The following is a 22,762-nucleotide window of genomic DNA, read 5'->3' as shown; positions in this document are numbered from 1 at the left end:
ACTTCAAATCTGCGATCCAACTGTTATATAAAGATTGTAGAAGTTCAGTTAGACTGTCCACAGGCACAACTCAGAGCTTTAATATATGTAGAGGAATTAAACAAGGAGATCCTGCTGCACCATTTTTATTTCTGTTAGTTATGCAAATCATGTTACTTCATATTAATCAGAACAACTTTAGTGGTATTAAATTAGCCAGGAAAGAAATCAAGTGTTGCCAACTAGCAGATGACACAACAGTTTTCTAAAAAATGGAAATGAAGTAAAAAAAAGCCATCGAATGCCTGAACACGTTTTCAGAGGTATCAGGCTTAACTGTTAATATTGGAAAATGTGATTAGTTTGCTTTAAAAGAAAAGCCTAATGACTTCCTCTAAATCTGTGGATCCCTATAAAAGATGTGGTCTCATATCTGGGTATCCAAATATGTAAAAACCAAAAGGAACGGGCTAACATGAACCTTAATCCTCTGATTAAAAAAGTGAAAAAGAAATGTGATCTTTGGTTGTTAAGAGATTTATCCCTGAATGGACGTGTTTTACTTTCTAAAAGTGAAGGTCTGTCACCACTGGTTTACCCAGCAATGGTTATGAATGTTCCTCAAGAATTTATTCAACAGATTGACAGGAAACTGTTTGACTTCATATGGAAGAATAAACCCCATTATTTAAAAAAGAATGTATTATGTAAGTCATACTCTGAAGGAGGTTTAAATGTGTTAGATTTTGGCACATCCAACACAGTCTTTAAAATCAACTGGTTCAAACCATGTATGAAAGAAAAAGACAAAGTATGGTTTATTATCCCAGAACTTTTGTTCAAGAAGGTAGGTGCTACTGAGTTTTTACTTAAGAATTTGCAATTGTATTGGATGCAATTCTTAAAGGATTATTAACACTACTGCCAGGGGGAGGAGGACATACAATATTCATCAGAGCTCACTGTAGGTGGTGTACAGTTAACAAGCAACAAATGTACCAATAAACACATCAGGAAACTATACCACCAAATCTCAACTCCTCAGTCAAAATCCATCTGGAACTCCAAATTTGAAAATATTAAATGGAAATCTTTGTGGACTTTTAATCAGAAATACTTTGTCACAGATAAAATTAAGGAAGTGGCCTTTAAAATAATACATTTGATCTATCCAACTAGTCAAGTTGTTGCAGGATTTGGAGTTGTGGAGAGAAATTGTGTGTTCTGTAACTATGAGCCTGAAACTGTTAGCCACTTATTCTTTGAATGTCTCCATAGTCGATTATTTTGGTTAGAGGTAGAGCGATTCCACAATGTACAGACTGGCTCCAATGTCCCACTTAAAGAAGAGGATGTTTGATTTTTTATCATAATGGAAATAGAGACTATCAAAAGAGTTATATTTTGAACTTATTTATAGTGTATGGTAAATATTATATTCATAAGTGCAAGTGGAGTCAAAAGCCTCCAAAAATACAACAATTTTTAAAGGAAATTGAATATTATATGACCTCCTTACATGGAGTTAAAGACAAAAGAGCAATGAAAACTCTGGACATCTTTGAATCCTTTAAAATGTTTCTTTAATTTCAAGGTACCCCAAGTGTTCTATGTATATATGTACATTTGTATATAATGTATATACTGTATATACACGGGTGAATTGTATATATTGTTATGTATTTATGTAATTGTATGGTGTGCACATATCAATAAAAATAAATTTAAAAATACAGTCTCTGCTCAGGCCGCAGAGCACGCTTCCCACCCTTTGTGTGGTGAGTTCAGGAGCGTTGGAGAACAGAGAATCTCGGCCTATTGTTGTCAATGACTGTGTTTAACTAACTGTCATTGTTGTAGGACTGCAGTAAGGACTTTTTCTTGGCTTGAAAACCTGGTTAGTGGTTTTATAGTTAGTTAACACAAGTCAGGCTGGAGCAGAAAGGCAGGTGGGTTAGTAAGAAAAGCAGTCATTGTAATTTGTAATTATTAAATACTACTTCTACTAATAATAATGTTAATAATAATTATTATTATTATTAATTATTGATTATTTATGTCATTTAGTCCTCCATCCTCTCAGCAGCCATTGGTTAAAGTTAACATTTACTACACATGGACAAAATAGTTGGTACGCTTCCATTAAAGTGAGAAAAACCCACAATGGTCACTGAAATAACTGTCAAGAAAATTAACTTGAGAAAATCAGACATTCCTTTTGAATTGTGCTTCAACAGAATCATTTTAAAAACAAACCAATAAATCTGGCCTGGACTAAAATGATGGTTTTCGTTTTGGGGGGTGGGCAGAAAAAGAACACTGGTTTGTCATGTTGAACAAACTCTTGTGCATTTACATGAACATTTGGTTCTGGCTGTGTTTAAACACTCTAGTCAGACATGAATCACGTAGAATCAAAGATGATGTAGAAGAGAGGAGATTAAACTTCCACTCATGATTTAGCCTGGCTCCACTCTTTCCTGTGTTTCTGTTGAAGTGTGAGCTGACTGGAGACTGGAGAGGTTCAAATCAGGTAGGAATCACTACCTTATTCTCTCTTTAAAATATTGGCAGTTATGAACGTCCCCCAAGATTTGGTTTCTGATTTATCTGGGATATTCTGTGGATTTTAGACTTTAGAAGATGGTTAGTTTTAGTTTTAGGCTGGTTTAGTCTGACCTTACTGACTCCAATAATGTGGAAACACTTCACCTGAGAATTTTCCCTAAACTCACACTTAATTTAGCCCCTTCATTTTTAGTGAGAACCAGTGTGAAACACACCACAATTTAGGAACTCAAGCTTTTAAAGCTGATAGATTTCTGGGAGAGGACCTCCACACATCATGCCTGCTACCTATAGGTGTGGTTTGATATTTAGAAATTTGAAGATAATGGAAGGATAAAAATAAATAAAGGTGCTGAGTGAAGGACAGTTGTAAAGAAAAGATGAGGAAAGGACAGTAAAACCCCTCACAGCTGAAGAAGAGGAGAGCTGATGAAGAGTGAGGAAGCAGAGGAACAACAGAAGTCAGGAAAAGAAAGGGGGAGGAAATGTGTGAGCCGAGACAGGAGAAGAGGAGAAGAATTAGAGAAAAGGCTGAGGTTGGATTGACTGTAGAGATTTGAGGATTCATGAACATGAAGTTAAAGAAAAGGAAAGAGAGAAGAGGAGGTGAAGTCACTAGTGTTTAAAATCAGGTGAAGACAAAGAGGCAGAAGATGAAACTGTTGATCTGATAATAGAGCTGTGTTACAGAAAAGACAGCAGAGGAGCCAAGAGTTGATGAGACTGACTGAGAGAGATTTGCTCTTTAATGCTAATATCATGGTCATAATTTATAAATCTGAAACTTCTGGATTTGATATTTTCTTCTCTCATCCAGGAGTAAAAGAGTGGAGCAGAGAGAGAGAAAGGGGGGAGTTCAAGATGAGAGGAGGAAGAGAGAGCAGAGAGAGTCAGAAAAGATGGGTCACATAGTACCTATAGATGACAGCTCAGTTTTTAATTCTGTTCTGTTATTTGCCTTTGGAATAAAAAACACAAATGTACAGTCATGGACGAAAGTATTGGCACCCCTGGAGTTTTTCCAGAAAGTACACCATTTCTCACAGAAATTGTTGCAATTACAAATGTTTTTGGTTTACATGTGTTTATTTCCTTTATGTGCATTGGAGCAACACAAAAAATCTGATGAAAAAAGACAAAATTGGCACAATTCTACACAAAACTCAAAAAATGACAACATTATTGTCCCCCTTTTAAAACTGTGGCTAAATCATTTTATTTCCAGCATGTGATGCTCATTTAAACTCACCTGTGGCAGTAACAGGTGCTGCAATCTAGAAATCACACCTGAAGCCAGTTAGAATGTCTAAAAGTTGACTCAACCTTTGTGTTGTGTGTCTGTGTGTGTCACACCAAGCATGGAGGAGAGAAAGAAGAGCCCAGAATTGTCTGAGGACTTAAGAAGCAAAATAGTGGAAAAATATGAACAATCTCAAGGTTAAAGACCATCTCCAGAGATCTAGAAATTCCTTTGTCCACTGTGTGTAATATAATCAAGAAGTTTATAACCATGGCAGAATTAGAATTACAGATATCTTTAATTCGCATCAATCTGTAATTCTAATTCTGCCTAGTCGAAATGTAATTAGAGATATCTTGAATTAGAATTACAGATATCTACAATTCATTTGCAGATATCCATAATTCACATTGTGGATATCCAAAATGACGAACCCCATTCACATGAATGGCAACAGTGACGTCATTTCGCCCAGTCAAAATGATGTTGTAGATATCTGTAATGACAATTTTGGACAGGCAGAATGTATTTTCAGATATCTGAAATGTTCTTTTTGACTAGGCGAATTTGATTTACAGATATCTACAATTTGAATTCTGGATAGTCAAACTTAACGTTTAAATGTTAAAACCACTTGCCATATTTGACAGCATTATAACCCCATGGGTTCAGTTCAAAATGTGTGGTTATGACAGAGGAGATTTTTGGTTAGTTTGGAGTTTGTATTGGATAGTTTGGAGAGTAAGACAGGTAAGCCAATGTCATTTTCCAAAAGAGACAGAACACCAATATTACCCCTACTGCCTTCAGTATATATGACGCTCCCCATGTTTATTATGATACATGCACAGGGCCGGAGCTAGGTGTTGCCAACATTAGGGGCTTAGCCCAAGACCAGGGGGGTCCAGGGGCATTCTCCCTGATTTTCTCCAACTATACAGACGCTATTTTCCTTGATTTTAAGCCATTTGTATTCATGGAATGCACATATTTGATTTGGGAGAACTTAATGTATCTTTAAAAAATCATTTATATGATTTAAAAGTGTTAAAAAGTTTGAAAGTGTTATCTCATAATAAACACATAGTTGTTAAAGATACACCTGTAACCCTGTTACGTACCTTTCTGTTATAATTCTCCTCTTCTCTTCTCTTGGCTCATCATTTACTCCCATTTTCTTTTCCTGACTTTTGTTGTTTCTCTCCTTCCTGGAGAGTTTTCTACTGTAAGGGTTTTCTTTTCTTTATAACTGTCCTTCACTCAGCACCTTTATTTATTTTTATTCTTTCCCTAACTTAGCCCTGAAACTTAAAACTACCAAAAGTAAACCACATTGTACCTGTAGTTAGGAGGCATGTAGATTTAATTCAGATGTATGTGGGGGGGTCTGGGCGTCCTCCAGAAACCTTTGAGCTTCAAAAGCTCAACTTTTACGACAGTCTTGTAATGAGATAACAATCAAATTCCTTTGTGGGTTTGTTGTGGTTTGTAAAAATGGATGGGGATCTGATGTTTTATAAACCCTCAAACTCATTGTTTTTGTGGGTAAATGTTCAGTTACAAGTACAGTGTCACTAATTCAAGTAACCACATCAGTAACATGTAATAGAGGTAAATGCAAAGTAAATCAAAATAAAGGGCACGTCTATTAGAAAAATATTACAGTTTATTTTTAAAACATTACAGCATCTGTAAGCAATGCAGTGTTTCCCATACATTCATGTATTTGTGGCGGACCACCACAAATACATCCTGGAGTTACCTGTTCACCATCGCTCTGTGAATGTAGCGTGTCGTTAAAATGACTATATCGCGAATATCCGAGTATAAATTATGTAGAAGTTTTGAGCCGCCGGGGTGCATTTCTCGCTGGAGTTTCATTTCTCCCATTGTCCCTGAATGCATCTCTCACAGCAGAGAGCTGTCTTTTTCTCCTCCGCCCATCCGGAAAACTCTGCACATGTGGCCGGGTTTTTCTGTATCAGCGGCGAGAGAAGCAAGAGAGAAGAAGGTAAACAGAGCAGCATGGCGAGTTAGCAGCTAGTTAGCTGCCTTTAAGATGGACGACGAGAAACAGAGCTGGATCTGCAGCGTTGAGCAGTCGTTCAACTTTGAAAAGGAGGAGGTTGAACTCGTGGTATTCGTTAAAATACGCCGCAAGATGACTCCGAGATAACGACGGCAGCAACACAACACGTCTCTAAAGACATGAGCCCAGTGTTGTTGAAAAGCCAGAATGCGAACATTTTACTGAAAACTCCCTGCCAGAGTCGTACATGTCAGAGAGAAAACGGCCCAGCAGCGGACAAATGTGATCTACAACAATGGAGACTTATCTCAGCCTAACAGTTAAAACACCGACAACGAGGGGTTAAAATGTTCCTGCCTCCAGACAAGCTTTTTCCACCATGACCACACAGGACAGTTTCTTCTCTCTCATGTTATGAACTTGTCAGAAACTGGTCCAGCGTTCATCAGCACAGATAGCGGACTAATATGATCACAGCTGTGAGCCTGAATGGAGGACTAGACTGCAGGGTTTTGGCCATCAGCTGCAAGCAGGATTGGTGAGTTTTGTGTAGGTTTGCTTCACCCTTAATGAAGGAAATAATGATTTTATAATCATCAATAGTAAACATAACACCAAACATTTCAGGACTTTCCATACACTAGAAAAGACCGAGTCTTTCATGATTTATGTATTTTTGATGTATTAGTAAAAGACTGAGTAAAGTGCATTTCAAAATAAAACTGCTAAATTTGACTTTATATTGATTTTTACTTTCTGCAAACAATTTTATTAAAAATCCAACAGAACAGTCAATTTTTATCACCAAACTAGTGTCATATGGGGCTGAATTAAATACAGCTGCTGAGAGGACATTTCAAAATATCACCATATATATTGTGTATCAGGATATCGTTTATTTTTTTATTTAAATGTGTTTATGTTAAGTAAAGTTTATTTGGTGTTTGTTTACATTTGATGTTAAATTAAAGTTTTATATTCAAATCCAGATCAAACTCCATGTTTCTCTGGTCATGATTTGTCATCACAGAGACTGTGGTGGGTCCTCAGACTAGACCAGTTCAGAATCACGTCTCTAAAGCTCCTTCTTAAACAATTCAAATGCTAATATTTTTATGGAATCAGCACATAGACCTCAAAGTTAATTTAGTGTGTTTTTGCCAAACTGAAGATCTGAAAATAAAATAAAAATCCTGATTCTTGTGCAGTGCTCACTGACACACACCTGTTCATCTGCTGACCCAGACGCTTCCAGGATTTCAGGAAAAGGAAAAATGGGACAATTTTGACTCAAATGTCAGCGTAGCTAATGATCTGCATAGTCATGATAATACTGGGTTGAATTTAAAGCATTTTGGAGACACAAATGATGATGGTTGAAGACATCATGGTTGAGGAAGGCAGAGATAAAGAAAAAACACATGAGGTAATGTAGCTGTTATATGACAGAGTGAAGTATCAATACAGGACAGTCTCAGACTTACTGTTCAATAAATGCCAAGTTAAAGAGACAAGAAATATAAAGAGACATGCTGAGACTGACAACAGCAAGTCATGTAAACAGCAGGTTAGCAGCACTACATCTTACCATCAGTCAGTCAAACTTTATCTGTGTAGCACTGTTCATACAGCATAATACATTTAAAAGTGCTTTATGTTTACATTTAATAATAAAGAAGAATAAATGACCTCACAGATTAGAGCCAGAACAAAGCAGCTAAGGACGAGTCAGCAGATTTCAGAAGAAACCAGAAGGAGAGTGATTTAAATTAAACAAGTGTGCTAGTGTCTGACAGACACAACTATTACTGAAGATGATCCCAGCTTACTGGGTTAAGTTAGCTGACTATCTAAACCTGGTTATCTTGGATTAATAATCTGCCAAACAAAATACAACTTACACAAACAACTGATGGTTTTAGGTCCTATTTTATTGTCTATATGCTGCCCCTTGGCCACATCATTCAGAATCATGAAGTCTCCTTTCACTGCTATGCGGACGACACACAGATATACCTGCCCCTGAGACCTGAGGACCCTAGAAGCCTAGCTGCTGTTACAGACTGTCTAGATGATATCAGCTGTTGGATGGCTCAGAATCTTCTACAACTCAATAACTCAAAATCAGAAATAATACTTTTCAACATTCAAAACTCCACCCAGCTCATACGGTCCAATCTCAGTTCCCTCTCAGATAACATCAGACCCACAGCCAGAAATCTAGGAGTAATATTTGATTCAGATCTCACCTTCACCACCCGTATCCGTAAAGTTGTCCAGTCGTGTTTTTTCCACATCAGATCTATCGGCAAAATAAAATCAATACTCAGCCAGCCAGACCTTGAAAAAGTCATCTATGCGCTCATCTTCTCCAGACTCCATTACTGTAACTCTCTCCTCTCTGGAATCACTCAGAAATCCCTCTCCCGCCTTCAGTTAGTTCAGAATTCAGCAGCTAGGCTTCTAACTGGTTTTAACAGACGGCATCACATCACCCCTATTTTAGCATCCTTACACTGGCTCTTTGTAAGTTTTAGAATTGATTTTAAAATTGTACTTATCACTTTTAAAGCACTGAAGGGCCTGGCTCCAGGCTCTTTAACAGAACTTTTAACCCCCTACGAGCCAGGCCGCAGCCTTAGATCCTCGGGCGGGGGCCTCCTGGTCGTTCCAAGGTCGAGGCTCAAAACTAAAGGTGACAGGGCCTTCTCTGTCAGGGCGCCTCGACTTTGGAACGACCTGCCCGAGGACATAAGGCGTGCTGAATCAGTGATATCTTTTAAATCACTCCTTAAGACTCATTTTTATAGACTGGCTTTTATGTGATGCCGTCTAATGTCTTCTAATGTCTTTTAATGTCTTTTACTGTCTTCCGTCTTTTATCATTTCTCTCTCTAGTTCTTCTACTTTACTGTCAAATTTAACCTTAAAACCTCTATATCTGCTCTTCGCGACTTTGTATTTTATGCTTATTGATTCTTATGCAATATCTCCACCTCTCTTACTTGCTTTTTAGAGCCCCCCTGCTTTAATTGTGTCCCCTTCTTCTTGCTGCTATGTCGGTTTTACCAGACTATTATCATTATCATGATTATCATTAATATCTTTTACTGTCTAGAATTTTAATTTTCTTTTGCTGACTTATTAATCTCTACACATTTTAATTGTTTTTATTCTCATTCTTACCATTTTTATTTATATTCCTTTCCGTCTCTTCTGAATATTTTAAATGCTTTTACATTTCTGGTCCTTAGGTCTCTTTAATGCAGCCGGTTCCTGTGTTGCCTGGTTTGGGATTGGTCTAGGTCATTCTGGGTTTTTATTTTTATTTTTATTTTTATTTTTATTTGTGGTCTTCCTTTTTATTACAGAATCTTTTCATATCTGGGTTTTTATGATGTCTCTATAAGCTGACAGCATTTTGTCTTTAAAATGTTCAGCTAGTTTTTATGATGTTGGAGTTACATTGCTGGCTGAGTTTTTCATGGGTTCTTCTGTTGTTGGGGTTTTCTCTTTCTTGTGATGTTTTTGTTGTTTGTGTTTTGCTTTGTAACTGTGACTCTGCTTGTTGTCAAAGCACTTTGTAAACCTCTGTTTTTAAAGGTGCTATACAAATAAAGTTTATTAATCTTTAACCTGATACCAGCTTGTGAAACAATATTCAATAAAACAATAAAAGTGAAAGAACTGAGCCAGTTAGAGCTCAGACTCCATTTTGAGTCAACGGAGCAGAAGGACAGAGACTTTAGAGAAAGGGTGAGTGTTAATAATTTAACCTTAATATTGTATTAATGTTAAAAGTGTTGATTCTGTTAATAAAACAGGTTAATGCTGAGTTATAGACCAGTTCAGTAAATGTGTGGCATTTCCTCTTTTCTCTGCTTTTAGAGGTGAAGTTCAGGTCAGTCTTTTTTATTAGTGTAGATGAAAAATCAAACTCTTTGTTTAGGAGTTTTACAGACTTCACTAACTGTGAGTGGTAAAACATGGGCAGATAGAAACAGAAGCTGTTGAAGGAGTAAAGGTTTTCACACCCATCATCAGACTGATTCATCAGGATTCTGCTGCTCTGAGCTCACAGTCAGGGTTCCTGGTTTTCTCTCAGATTAAACGTGTTTGATTTCAGTCATTTATTTTATAAGCAGTATTTTCTTCAGCTCTTTAAGTCCTCATGACAAAATAATGCTCCTTAGAGAAATGTTATCAGTAAACAGATCTTCAGTTTAACAGGTTCAGCTGGTCAAAGGTCTGTTTATGACATGGGCTGAACTCATCAGGCATAGAGGGAGAGTTTTATATCAGCTAGATATAATAAATGTTGGCTGTTAAATATTTATTTATCAGGGTAGTATTTCAGGTTCAAAGTCTTCCAGTGAGCACTTGGAGGGATTATTTTTTGAATTTGGCTGAAGTCAAGCCTGGATATCTAACGAGTGTTGGCTTCATTAGAGTCCTGATATCTGGTTATAAATCTACCAACCATCGATGGAGCCAGACCATGCAGACATTTCAAACAGCTGAAGATCACATTAGCTAATGAAGCCTCTAAAGCTAAACATGCTGCAGGTTTGGTGTCCATTTCTGTCCATTCTGTTTACTGTCTGGTTATATAATGACATGGTTGGTTTTAAAGCTGGTGGTGAGGCTTGTGTATTTCGGTTTAGTCTGAGCAGTCTATGCAGGCGACAGAGACGGGGTCCTTCAAGGATGCTACCACCAAAACCAGACCCAGCTCTGATCAGATTCAGGCCAACATTACTCTAAACTCACCAAGAACCAGAATCATTTATCCACTGAACTGAGAATGTTGTTCATGTTTGCTCTCCACTGTAGAGTTCAACCTTAGTGGATGAACATCTGTATTATGTGGTGTTATCTGTGTGGAGCTGATTGAAGAAGGACTCAGACCACCAGCTGAAACTGGCTGATATTTAGTAATATGAACCTTGCTGACTATGTCTGTACAGGTGTCATAAATAAATAAATAATACAGATGTCTCTGTGACATGCAGTTCCTCCCACACAGGTGGGTCTCCAGCCCTGGTTGAATTTGATGCAGTTAGTCTGGATTTCCTTTTTGCACATGCTCTGTGGATCTGAAGCAGTCTCTTTAAAAGCTGTACTATTCTTTAGTGGAAGGTTAGCATTACCACATTTGAAGCCCTAGATATCTACATGTTTAATGTGTTTGCTAGTAGCTGTAAGCTAACTGAATCTACTGCTTTGCTCTGACGAGTCACTCAGGAGAGAGAGACTCCCTTTGACCTGATACATTCAGCACCTCAGAAATCTCTGGATTAATATGAACCCTGGTACATTAAACTTAAGCAACATATGAGCAGTCTTTTCAACTGTGTGTTCAGATTTTTAGGCTGTAGTTCGGTCAAATATTGATTAAAACCCCATTGATAATATTTACAAATGTATTAAAATAAAATGACAGTCATGAACATTGACAAATATTGTTGCTGTTTGGCTCACATGGCTAAATTATCACTCTGGATAATGAGATGTGGAAGCTTCTCCATGTTTACTGAACACATTCTACCTGTTTCTATCTCACCTCTTTGTCTTCTTCTCCTCAGGTTGATTGACCTGCATGGGTTATTTTGTTTTGGGTTGAGAAGATGAGCAATCAAGGGGACGAAGAGGAGGACAGACCAAAGTCTCCTATGTCCAGCGGTCTCTCCTTGAAGAGTGACCGGTTTAAAGATTGGCTTCCAAACTTCATTAATGAACCAGGATGCTCAGATTCCCAGTAAGTAGCTTTTTTAACCATGAAACTTTCAAACTACAGAAATTCATGTTCAAAGATTAACTTGAGCAACAAAAGGCTGTTACAATAGTAAAGCTTTTTTGGTCTAGCCTGTCTCTTAAAAACATGGCTAATAGAGCTGGTCTATGTCAGGTGCTTTCTCTTCATTTTCACTCTGTTTAGGTTGTGCTAAAAATCTTCTGGCTCCTTTTTTGAGTGTGTGGAAACACTATGGGAGCCTTTACAATTAGTGAACAGTTTCTTTAAAACTGCAGTTAATGGTGACTTCAGTTATCCATAACATGTTGGCGGTGTATTTCTGTTTCAACCAAATGAGTTTGAACACATCAGGGTACCAGCAAGATTCCAGTGTTGTTCATTCTTAATGTATTTGGAGTTACTTTTAAATTTCACCATGCAGGATGTCAGCAGGGCCTTACAGAATATTAGAACTTGATAAATCAGTTTAGTGGAAATAAAGGGGTTTAAAACTATTGAAAAGTCTTAGATGAGAGATTAAAAGGTCTTGGCTATTTTAAATTAAGCTTTAACTGCTGTGAAAAACTTATGAAAAGGTTCTCTTAGATTGTGGTATAACTCCTTTTAAACCACTTAGGTAGAGGTTACTTTTACAGCTGGAGGTCAGATTTAAGGTGTGTTAGTACCTAGTATTAAAGGAAAAGGGTTCTACATCCTCATATGAAACAGTTTTCCTTCAAAATAAATGTGCAGCACAAACATTTAGTGACAACTTCTTAAAACAGCTTTAACCCACCTCTGTTCCACCACCCATTAGTGGAGAAGCCCAGATTTAGGGTTTAATCCTGGTCAGACTATCAAAGAAACTTCTTTCTCTTTCTGTGCTTGAATATGTTGTTAAACTAAGGCTCTCTTCTGTTTGTGACAGGTTTGGTTTAAAATTGTAAATGAATGTATTTCACAGTTCTGTTGATGATTTTAAATCAAACAAGAGCTAAGAGAATAAAGGGAGAGTTCACAGAGATTTAAACATCAAGCTAACAAACGAGAAGATGTCAGAGAATCTGATGATTTGAAGTAAACACAAGATACTTACGCCCTCCTGACAGGACAAGCACTCAGTGAAGAAATCCTAAAACCAGTAAAGCCCTTAGTATCTGCCCCCAGAAGTAAACCCTGCAGACCAACAGGCAGCAAAAAGCCAAGACTTCACCAGGGCTGTAAAGGTGGAACGCCCCTTCATCAGTGTTTAGGTCAGTTTGTCTCATGACACTTTCTGAGGACTGAACAGTGATCCCCAGTGTCCCAGAGCGCCCCCCGCCCCCACCAGCTGGCATTTTTCCTCTTCATCTTTCTACACTGACTAGTTTGCTCTGCTTCATCTGACTTCTCCTTCTCCTCTGTCCCTGCACTCCCAGCTCTCTAGATAATGAAACCACAATGAACCCTGCAGAAATATTAAATCTGCTGCTAGGATGGATGTTTTAGATCTTGTATGCATCTATCAAGTATTCCTTGAATAGTTTATAGAGATATTTGTAGATCTTTAACCTGTGTACTAAAGATAAAGTCAGGTTCTTACAGATCCTTGTCTCTGTGGTCAGATGACTTGTCCTGAACAGGATAAAGTTTAGACAGACTCCAGAGTCCAGGTCTTGGGGTCAGTGGAGTGAGCTAGCTGATGATGATGTTCTTTGTTTTTCTGACAGATGAACATCAGCATCCTAATTTTCACCTTCTGTGTTTCATGCCGTTCTCATGTCCCACATGTCAATGGTGATGCTGTCTGTGTGTTTATACCTGGGCCAGGACTGTCCTGGTCCAGAGAGATCCTTCACCTAGGTCTAGTTGCTGTCAAACTACTGATGTTTAATGAAGGCTTACATAAAATATAGTTTCTTAGTCTTGTGGTTAGCTCAGTGTCTATTATTCTATCATCAGTGTGTGTTAGATTTGCCACCTTGGGACTCTGTAGACAACTGTGTGACTGTGACTATTTGGTCACTGTGATTAAAGTAAGGTAGGTATCCATTAGGGCTCTCATAGATCATTTACTTTTATAACCTCTGCTTTGGCATTAAACTCCTGCCTGAACTGATGTGAATGTAATATTTTAAAGAGCAAAGCCAGCAAAAAGCTAGAACAGGAAAGAAATTAATTCCTGATTAATGAAACAACCCAAAGCAGCCGTCTGCTATCAGACTTTCTGATCTGTTTACAACCAAGAATTAAAATCTGCAGAAAGAATTCTGATCTGTCCAAAATAAGTATTATAAAAATGTCAGTTAATTTTTCAGTCTCTGCACAGGGTATCCGTGGGGTCTTGAAAAGTATTAAAAGGTGATAAATCAATTTTGAGAAAATTAAGACCCTTAAAAAGTATTAAAGTCTTATCACAACTTTATAAAGTCTTAAATTTTTAAAGTATTTTTTCTGAATTAGCTGTCCAAGAGTTTGAGTCCCAAAAACATTGTAAACGTGTGTGAATTTATTCATTTTTATTAAAAAACAAAGATGAACAGGTACATTAAAAAACTAGGCTATTGTGGGTGCGTTTGTAAATTGTCTCTGAGAGCGCCAGAGCGAGCGGGCGGGTGGAAATTCAGAAGTGCAAAGATTTACTATCCCAGCCTATTTTAATTTTGTTGTATCATAGTGGTCTATAGTCTTTATCACAAACTAAAACTGTTAAGTTAAAAATATCACTGATGTAAGTGGTTACAGCTTGAAGTGGCGGTGAGGTATTAAAAAATATTGAGAAGGTCTTGAAATAGTCTGAAAAAGGTATTAAAATTAACTTTAAGATTCCTGCATATACCCTGCTGCATATTCAGGCTGCAAGTGCTGTGTCCTTTTTTTAAACCTGGTTGTTGTTTGATTTAAATCACAATACTCCAGAGTTTATGCCTCATTAAAGCTCAACATGACTTTTAACATTGAAACAGGAGTTAGAACCTCATTGTCCTTTTTCTCCACAGAATAATAAAGAGACCTGTTTGTGTGGAGGAACGATCCGGAACAAGACGACTGCAGATATCCAGTCAGTCCAGAAGTGTAACAGGTAAGACTGGTGTCATTAGTTTACATGCAGGTAGAAAAAGTGCATTTACGGTCTGACTTTGACTAAAACTGCTGAAAAATGAAGGATCAAATCCAGTGTCTAAGCCAGACTTTGATACCTATTTGATCTGTAAAAACCTGGCTGTGGCTGATAGACCAGGACCACTTTATAGGACCAGGACCAAGAGCTAAGACAGACAACATCATCACCACAAGCAGCTATCACTGCCACACACAGACTGAGCTGTTAGAAGGTCAACAGGGAGAAGGTTCTAGATGGAGACATGACCACCTACTGTAGCAGACAACAACATGCTTCACTAGAATCTGTTCTGCCCCAGTGCTTTATACTGGGAAAAGGACAGCAGTCCAGTTAACTAGCCTAATCAAGCTCTAAGCTCTAGATCTACTGAACCATGGAAACGTTCTGATTGAGTCTGAGAACAAGACTTTTGAATGTTCTTCATTAGATGGTATGTAATGATGATATATTCTCATGAAAACAGGACATTTGAACATTTTAGCTGAAGCCTGTTCTTGTTTTCAGTTTATTCTCCTGTAGCAGCTCAGATTTATTACAGGGCTGTTTTTGAGTTGTGCAGTTTGTGTAATATTTACCAATGAAAATGGTCTATTTGATCATGTTGTAAAACCAGATTCCTGGTATCAGTCCAGTCTGATATTGTTGTGGTCTTTCAGCAGATAGAGGTCTACAGGAGGTTCTAGATGAACACAGGATCAGTCTGAGGGAGAGATGTGAACATGTGACTGAAGGAAGTGATGAAGCAGGAAGTAGAACCCTCCTGAACAGGATCTACACTGAGCTCTACATCACAGAGGGACAGAGTGAAGAGGTGAACAGCCAACATGAGGTGAGACAGCTTGAGACAGCCTCCAAGATGGAGAGCCTCCATGAGACTCCAATCAAGTGTCAGGACATCTTTAAAGCCTTACCTGGCCAACAGACACCCATCAGAGTGGTTCTGACCAACGGTGTGGCTGGTGTTGGAAAAACCTTCTCTGTGCAGAAGTTCACTCTGGACTGGGCAGAGGGCTCAGAAAACCAAGACGTCAGTCTGCTGGTTCTGCTTTCATTCAGGGAGCTGAACTTGATCAGAGATGAGCGCTACAGTCTTCTGGAGCTGCTCCGTGTTTTCCATCCAACATTACAGGAGATCAGAGCGGAGACGCTGGCTGTCTGTAAACTTTTGTTCATCTTTGACGGCCTGGATGAAAGCAGACTGTGGTTGGATTTCAACATCAGTGAGGCTGTGTCTGATGTGTCAGAGAAGTCCTCGTTAAACGTGCTGCTGGCAAACCTCATCAAGGGGAATCTGCTTCCCTCAGCTCTCATCTGGATAACGTCTCGACCTGCAGCAGCCAATCAGATCCCTCCTTCATGTGTGGACAGGGTAACAGAGGTCCGAGGCTTCACTGACGCCCAGAAGGAGGAGTACTTCAGGAGGAGGTTCAGTGATGAAGATCTGTCCAGCAGAATCATCTCCCACATCAAGACATCCAGGAGCCTCCACATCATGTGTCTGATCCCAGTCTTCTGCTGGATCACTGCTACAGTTCTGGAGCACATGATGAGCACGGAGCAGAGAGGAGAGCTGCCCAAGACCCTGACTGACATGTACTCACACTTCCTGTTGGTTCAGACCAAGAGGAAGAAGAAGAAGTATGATGAGGGACCTCAGATGAATCCTGAGGAACTCACCAGATCTGACAGGAAAGTTCTTCTGAAGCTGGGGAGGCTGGCGTTTGAACATCTGGAGAACGGAAACATCATGTTCTACCAAGAAGACCTGGAGCGCTGTGGTCTGGATGTCACAGAGGCCTCGGTGTACTCAGGAGTTTGTACTGAGATCTTTAAAAGAGAGAGTGTGATCTTCCAGAAAACAGTCTACTGCTTTGTTCATCTGAGCGTTCAGGAGTTTCTGGCTGCAGTCCACATGTACCACTGTTTCACCAACAGGAACACAGATGTCATTGAGGCGTTCTTAAAAGACATTAAACACAAAAAATCATCCAGTAAGTCTCTATTAAAGAGGATTACTAAGTTTTTTCAAACTCCATCCCTGGATGTCTTCCTGAAGCGTGCCATGGAGAAATCCCTGAAAAGTCCAAATGGACACCTGGACCTGTTTGTTCGCTTCCTTCACGGCCTCTCTCTGGAGTCCAACCGGAGACTCTTAGGAGGTCTGCTGGGTCAGACAGACAACAGTCCAGAAATGGTCCAGAGAGTCTTCAACAACCTGAAGGAGATGAACAGTGATGGTATCTCTCCTGACAGAAGCATCAACATCTTCCACTGTCTGACGGAGATGAACGACCTCTCAGTACATCAGGACATCCAAAAGTTCCTGAAGTCAAAGAACAGATCAAAGAGGAAACTCTCTGAGATCCAGTGCTCTGCTCTGGCCTACATGCTGCAGATGTCAGAGGAGGTTCTGCGTGTGTTAGATCTGAAGAAGTACAACACATCAGTCCAGGGACGACTGAGACTGATTCCAGCTGTGAGGAACTGCAGGAAGGCTGTGTAAGTCCAGATGTGATTAAATAAGAGCAGGGCTGGTTCTAGCCATTTTAGGGGCCTAGATTTGAATTTGGTGTCCCCCATCCCCAGCACTTTGTCATCAGCTCAGAGTAAAGTTAATAGTTTAGTCACTAATATTATTGTAGAAGTTTAGTTTGTGTGTTTGACTAGTAATGTCTGCTCTCTTTAGCACATATGATCTGCTGATCTCTCATCCTCTCTCTCTGTTTTCTCCTATTACCATCTGATGGAAGCTGTGTGACCTTACATTGATCTTATAAATATTAGCTCTTTTTCAACATTAGCTCCTTCTGCAACTGAGAATCATGTACTATTGTCATTACAGGTTTTCTAACTGTGGACTATCAGAGACTCACTGTGAAGTTGTGGCCTCAGCTCTGATGTCCAATCCCTCCCATCTGAGATATCTGGACCTGGAGAACAACAAGCTGCAGGATTCAGGAGTGAAGCTTCTTTCTGCTGGACTAAAGAGTGCCAACTGTCAACTGGAGACTCTGAAGTAAGACAGCATGTTTAATTTCTCTGCTCAGATTAATATGATGTAAAACTAAACCGTAAATATCAGACTGATATTAAACTGATCCTCACTGAGGATTTCAATGATGACGTTTGAGTGGTTGAACACTTTAATCGAGATGCTGTGGTGTGACCTTAAACGGGCAGTTCATGCTGGAAAACCCTCCAATAGGGCTGAGTTAAAACAATTCTGTGAAGAAGAGTGGGACAACATTCCTCCACAGCGATGAGAAAGCAGCAGTTATCACAAACACTTGATTTCAGTTATTGCTGCCAAGAGTGGAACAACCAGTTATTAGGTTCAGGAGGAAATTACTTTTCACACAGGGTCAGATAGGTTTGGATTTTTTTCCCCTAAATAAATAAAATATTTTTTAGAAACTGTATTTTTTTTATTTACTTGGGTTGTCTTTGTGAGATATTGAAATTGGTTTGATGATCTGAAACATTTGAGTGTGATAAATATGCAGAAAACAAAATCAGGATTGAGACGGGGGGCAAATACTTTTCCACAGCTCTGTAGCTAGCTGTGACTGATAATTAGCAAAGAGTGGAGAGGCTCCAGAATCTGTGGATGCAATGAATGTTCAGAAGTATCACATGACCATCCTTGTGTTCATTTCGTTGATGGAAACTATGACTAAAATTGCTCAGATAATTTGTGAATTACCCCCCATGTCAGTGTACTGTGCAGTTCATTCTAATTCTTATACTCTAATGTACAGCAACATAAACTCTACCAGGGCTGAACGATTTGCAAAAATAATCTAATTGCAGTTTTTTTCCTGCAATATTGCGATTGCGATTTAAAATGCAATCATTTAGGTTGCTCATTTTTTTCTGTTGTTCAAGAAACAAGCAAGAAATCATTCTATATTATAACAAGTTCATTATTAGATCAGTTAAACTACGGGATAAATTAAGAAAAAATATATCTTACTGCCGTTTTGGCTCTCATGGCAAATTTGCTATCAATTCCTTTATTGAAGGGGATGATCATTTCTCATATTATTCTCATTTTGATGAAGAAAAATTAATGCATGGGCAAGAAAAGAAGATTTTTGTAAAAAATAATAATAAAATAAAGATACTTGAAGGTTTGAATAATGTATAAAGCAGTGATAGTCAATGCATGGCTCTAGAGCCACATGTGGCTCTTTAATGTATTAATTTTAAATAATTTTCCCCCAGAAACCCTTAAAAAAAGGAAACTTTTTTGCCCTTTGTCACCATTTTTCCCACTTTTCACCCATTTTATCTACTTTATGCTATTAAATACCACTTGTTTCCTCTTTTTTCCCACTGTTTTGCCACTTTTGGACCATTTTATACCAACTGTAACTTGTTTTTTTTGTCACATCTCACCCAGTTTTGCTACTTTCTAACCCTTTTTCCACTTTTCCTCCCCATTTTCACCCCTTTTCACCCATTTTTCTTGTTCTTTGACCATTTTTGCCACCTTTAACTTGTTTTTATTGCTACTTAGGCTGTTTTTGCCACTTTTCACCCCTTAGATTGTGGCTCTTGCAAAGGTATTTTTCCACTCAGGCGCACCGAGGATGACTCGCGACTGTACCTGATACAAGTCATCCTGCCAGAAAATCACTTTTTGTAAAGAGCGCTGCCATTCCCGTTATAATTTCTTCCAGAACACACCAGAAACACTCAAAACGGTCAGCTTTACCACTGAACTTAAAGGCAATCCCCCTTTAACCTATTGTCATGTCTTTATCTGTTCCTTACCTAACTCCTCTCTCTGCTCTCCTAATGCCTTTAAATCTAGAAAAGTCTTGGGTTTAATTCACTGGAATATCAGAAGATGCGCTTCTGGGTGAATGGTCAAAAATTCCCATAAACACACTCCTGAACCTTGCAGTAAGCCTTCCCAGAAGAGTTGAAGCTGTTATAGCTGCAAAGGGTGGACCAGCATCATATTAAACCCTGTGGATTAAGAATGGGATGTCACTGAAGTTCATATGTGAGTCAAGGCAGCGAATACTTTTGGAAATATAGTGTACCTCTGTGTCAGTATTTTGTGCTGTTCTCTTATTGGCAGAAGGACAAAGAGAGCATTAGTTCGGCTTAAATGGTCATTGACCCAAAGTTTATTAAGGATTACATATAAAGTTTACAAAATGTCACAAATATCACCCATCTGTGTGTCCCAGTGAGCTCCCCGAGCAGAAAGCTCTCGAGCTCAGGAAGTGTCTCTCTTTTTATCTTCAGGGGAGGATTCTCCTACACTTCCTAGTGAGGAGGAGTCCTGTGAATTATGACACTTCCCTGTAACAAAGAGTGGTCTCACTAACGTTAACCTTAGCTGTCATTATCACTGTATACAAAAGAGCCACTCACTCTAATCTTAGCAGAGAAAAAGATTAACTATATCTAAAAGTACAATGTGTCATCTTGTAATATCTCACAATTCCCCCTTTAAATATGATTTGATCATATTTACAATAATCTGAATCTTCAGCAGTTTAGTTTAAGAGAGATTTTGGATCATACTAGGCTTTCTGTCATTGTTTCATCTGCGCCTGTACTGTTAACAATTTAGATACCGCATTAATCTCTAAACATAGCACACCCCCTTTTTACCCCATAACACATCTAATGCCAGACTAATTTGCAGACTCATTAGGGATGTGGCAGCTAGTTGTTCCGATAAGCCAGAAATGGCGTCTCTGGTCAGGTTGGTCAGGTGCTGAACGTCATAGTGTATTTAATTTATGCGATCTATGTTTTGTTTAGAGTGATCCAAAGGTCAGTTGATTCAAAGCCACCAGAAATTTGGTCAGATAATTTAAAGTGGTCTGACACACCCCTAGGTACACCAATTACATCAATAATTCAGGCCTTTAAGGGCCAGGCCTAGTCAAAAAAAATTAAGCTTTGTATTATTCCCTAAACAGAATATAGTCCCCCTTAGAACACACTGCCCATCGTCTCATGTAACTAATATAATATGGCCCTAAAATCAAAGTTCAAATTCAAATTTGGAAATAAAATATGCTTCAATCCCTTAAAGTCTGTTAAATCATTTTTCATACATACTTTTTATGGCACCTCTACCTATCAACATGATCAATAAATAACTAAAAAACTCCTGAATATAATCCTATTAATGATAGAATTGCTCTCAGGTGTATTATCAGTTACCAAAAATGATATTTTTATGGAAATTAGGATCTTTTGAATTTCAGTAGAAGGTCAAATAAACATTTCAGTTCACAGAATTAGAAGTTTCTGGCTATAATTTGTGCTTTCAGGTTCCAGTGGGTTAATGTTGTTAATTGTTGACACTTTTGTTGACAAATCAGAGAACTTCAAAAACAAACACTAATAATGACAGTCACAATAATAATACTGATAATAATAAAATACTAAAAACACAAAGTTATCTCTAATGTCAAGACCTTCAGAAACAAAATGTGCAACTAAGTGTATTTCTTGAAAATCTTCTACTAGACTTAGTCTCATTAGTTCTCCATGTGACTGCTATAATTTTGATGTAATTTGGCTCAAAAATGTCTTTCTTACAGCTTCATACATTAGACAAATCAAGAGAAAATGTATTTCATCTTCAGTTTTTTCCTCATTCATACAACAAGTACAACAGCACAACAACAACAGTTTTTCCTATGGCCTGTTTCAGTTTCTAGTTTATGGTCTCTCAGTCTGTACATTGTTAAAAATTTCCCTTTGTTTCGTGTTTCTCGTATGCATAAGTTAAAAAGTACTCTCGTCTCAGTGGACAATAATATTCTAATTTATTCTAGGATTTTATTTCATTTTGCCAATATATAATGGATTTACATTTGTTTTCTTTTTCAATAATTCTAATTTTGTTTACATTTGAAACCTTTTTATGGCTCAAACAAAGACATTTTAACATAACCTTTGCACCACAAAGCAAACGGCAATCATCCAAAAAATATGTGAGTCTTAAAAGAAGATTTATTTAATGAGAATCATCTCAAACTTCTGAATCTGAGTTTTTAAATCTTGGTAAGCACCAAATAATTCATAATTTTCAGTGTTTAGACCGTTTCTGTGCATCTATAAGGTCTCTACAAAACTGGACATGACATTTTCCTTAGTAAAGTCCCAGGATGTTTCCCACTGTTTTAGGCCCCACACCTCACTTTTAAACATAACTAATAACATTACTGAACAATTTCAGCCAAATCTGTATAGATATAGTTTTTTAGGTCAGCTGTTTGTGTTGAATCTGGTTGTGATATCCTACACTCCTGCAAAACTGACTCACACTTTTCCTGTGTCTGCTTTGTCGTCACGTCACAGTAGAAGTCATGTCTGGTATTGTACAAACAGGATGGCCCACTTCAATTATGTAAAAAAATTAACACTTCATTTATGTAAAAAATTGACATCTGCAGATATGCATATCCCCCTTTGAAACAAGACAGCATAGATAATGCTGTCTTTTTTCACAATCAGCCAAATTAAAATGTTGTGTGTAGAGAGCAGCATTCAGGTAACAAAACGTCCGTTTTCTTTGATCAGTGAAAATGACACAGGTTCTCCCCCTCCTCAGCCTACAAATGTCCTGTGAAGCCCCATTCTTTGCCACACTCAACATGAGTCCCATTTCACGGAGACATAGGCCAAGTAATCGTGACAGTGACTGTTAGGTCGTCCTCTCGCTACCCAGGTATTGGGACTTAGCCCCAAACGGAAACTGCGGATCTACCCGTCCTGGGCTGATCATTAGAAATGAGCAAACAGTTGGAAATATTCAAAACCGTTCACCAATCAAGATTGTTCAAAATCCAGGTCAAAAATTCAATTAATTATGATCTTCATTTTGTCATAATCGTCCAACCCTATGATCCTGCCTTCCATACTGGCCTAGGGCAAAGGGGTCAAGCGGGCAAGGGTGTTCTCCAGTTTTAGGGGAAAACCACTGTGTTAAATTTGTTTTTGCATCCAAATATGTGTCAAGACAACTGCTCTCTTCCCACAAAAATCTACACTGTTCAATAGTAATTTTCAACATACTGTGTCAAGTGTGTATTATTTTTATCATTACTATTATTTCTATTATCTTTAAAT

At 38.3% G+C, this 22,762-nt stretch overlaps 1 protein-coding gene across 3 annotated transcripts in view; it reads left to right on the top strand.

Annotated features, from left to right (window-relative positions):
* The first annotated feature begins 9,520 nt into the window (after positions 1-9,520).
* LOC121515089 (NLR family CARD domain-containing protein 3-like) overlaps positions 9,521-22,762 on the top strand; it is a 32,338-nt gene continuing 19,096 nt past the window's right edge. The window contains exons 1-5 of one of the 3 annotated variants that reach the window (XM_041795679.1): positions 9,521-9,572; positions 11,402-11,574; positions 14,529-14,611; positions 15,313-17,152; positions 17,496-17,669. In XM_041795679.1, coding sequence (XP_041651613.1) covers positions 11,444-11,574; positions 14,529-14,611; positions 15,313-17,152; positions 17,496-17,669 — 2,228 coding nt within the window. In that variant the 5' untranslated portion in view covers positions 9,521-9,572; positions 11,402-11,443. Of the gene's footprint in view, positions 9,573-11,401; positions 11,575-14,528; positions 14,612-15,309; positions 17,157-17,495; positions 17,670-22,762 lie in introns of those variants that run through there. The other 2 variants (XM_041795678.1, XM_041795680.1) reach the window with 2 other exon arrangements.

This window comes from Cheilinus undulatus, linkage group 9, assembly GCF_018320785.1.
Source record: "Cheilinus undulatus linkage group 9, ASM1832078v1, whole genome shotgun sequence".
In the NCBI taxonomy this organism is placed as follows: domain Eukaryota; kingdom Metazoa; phylum Chordata; class Actinopteri; order Labriformes; family Labridae; genus Cheilinus; species Cheilinus undulatus.
The sequence above is the reverse complement of the archived record's forward strand: the minus strand, read 5'-3'. Positions and strand labels throughout refer to the sequence as shown.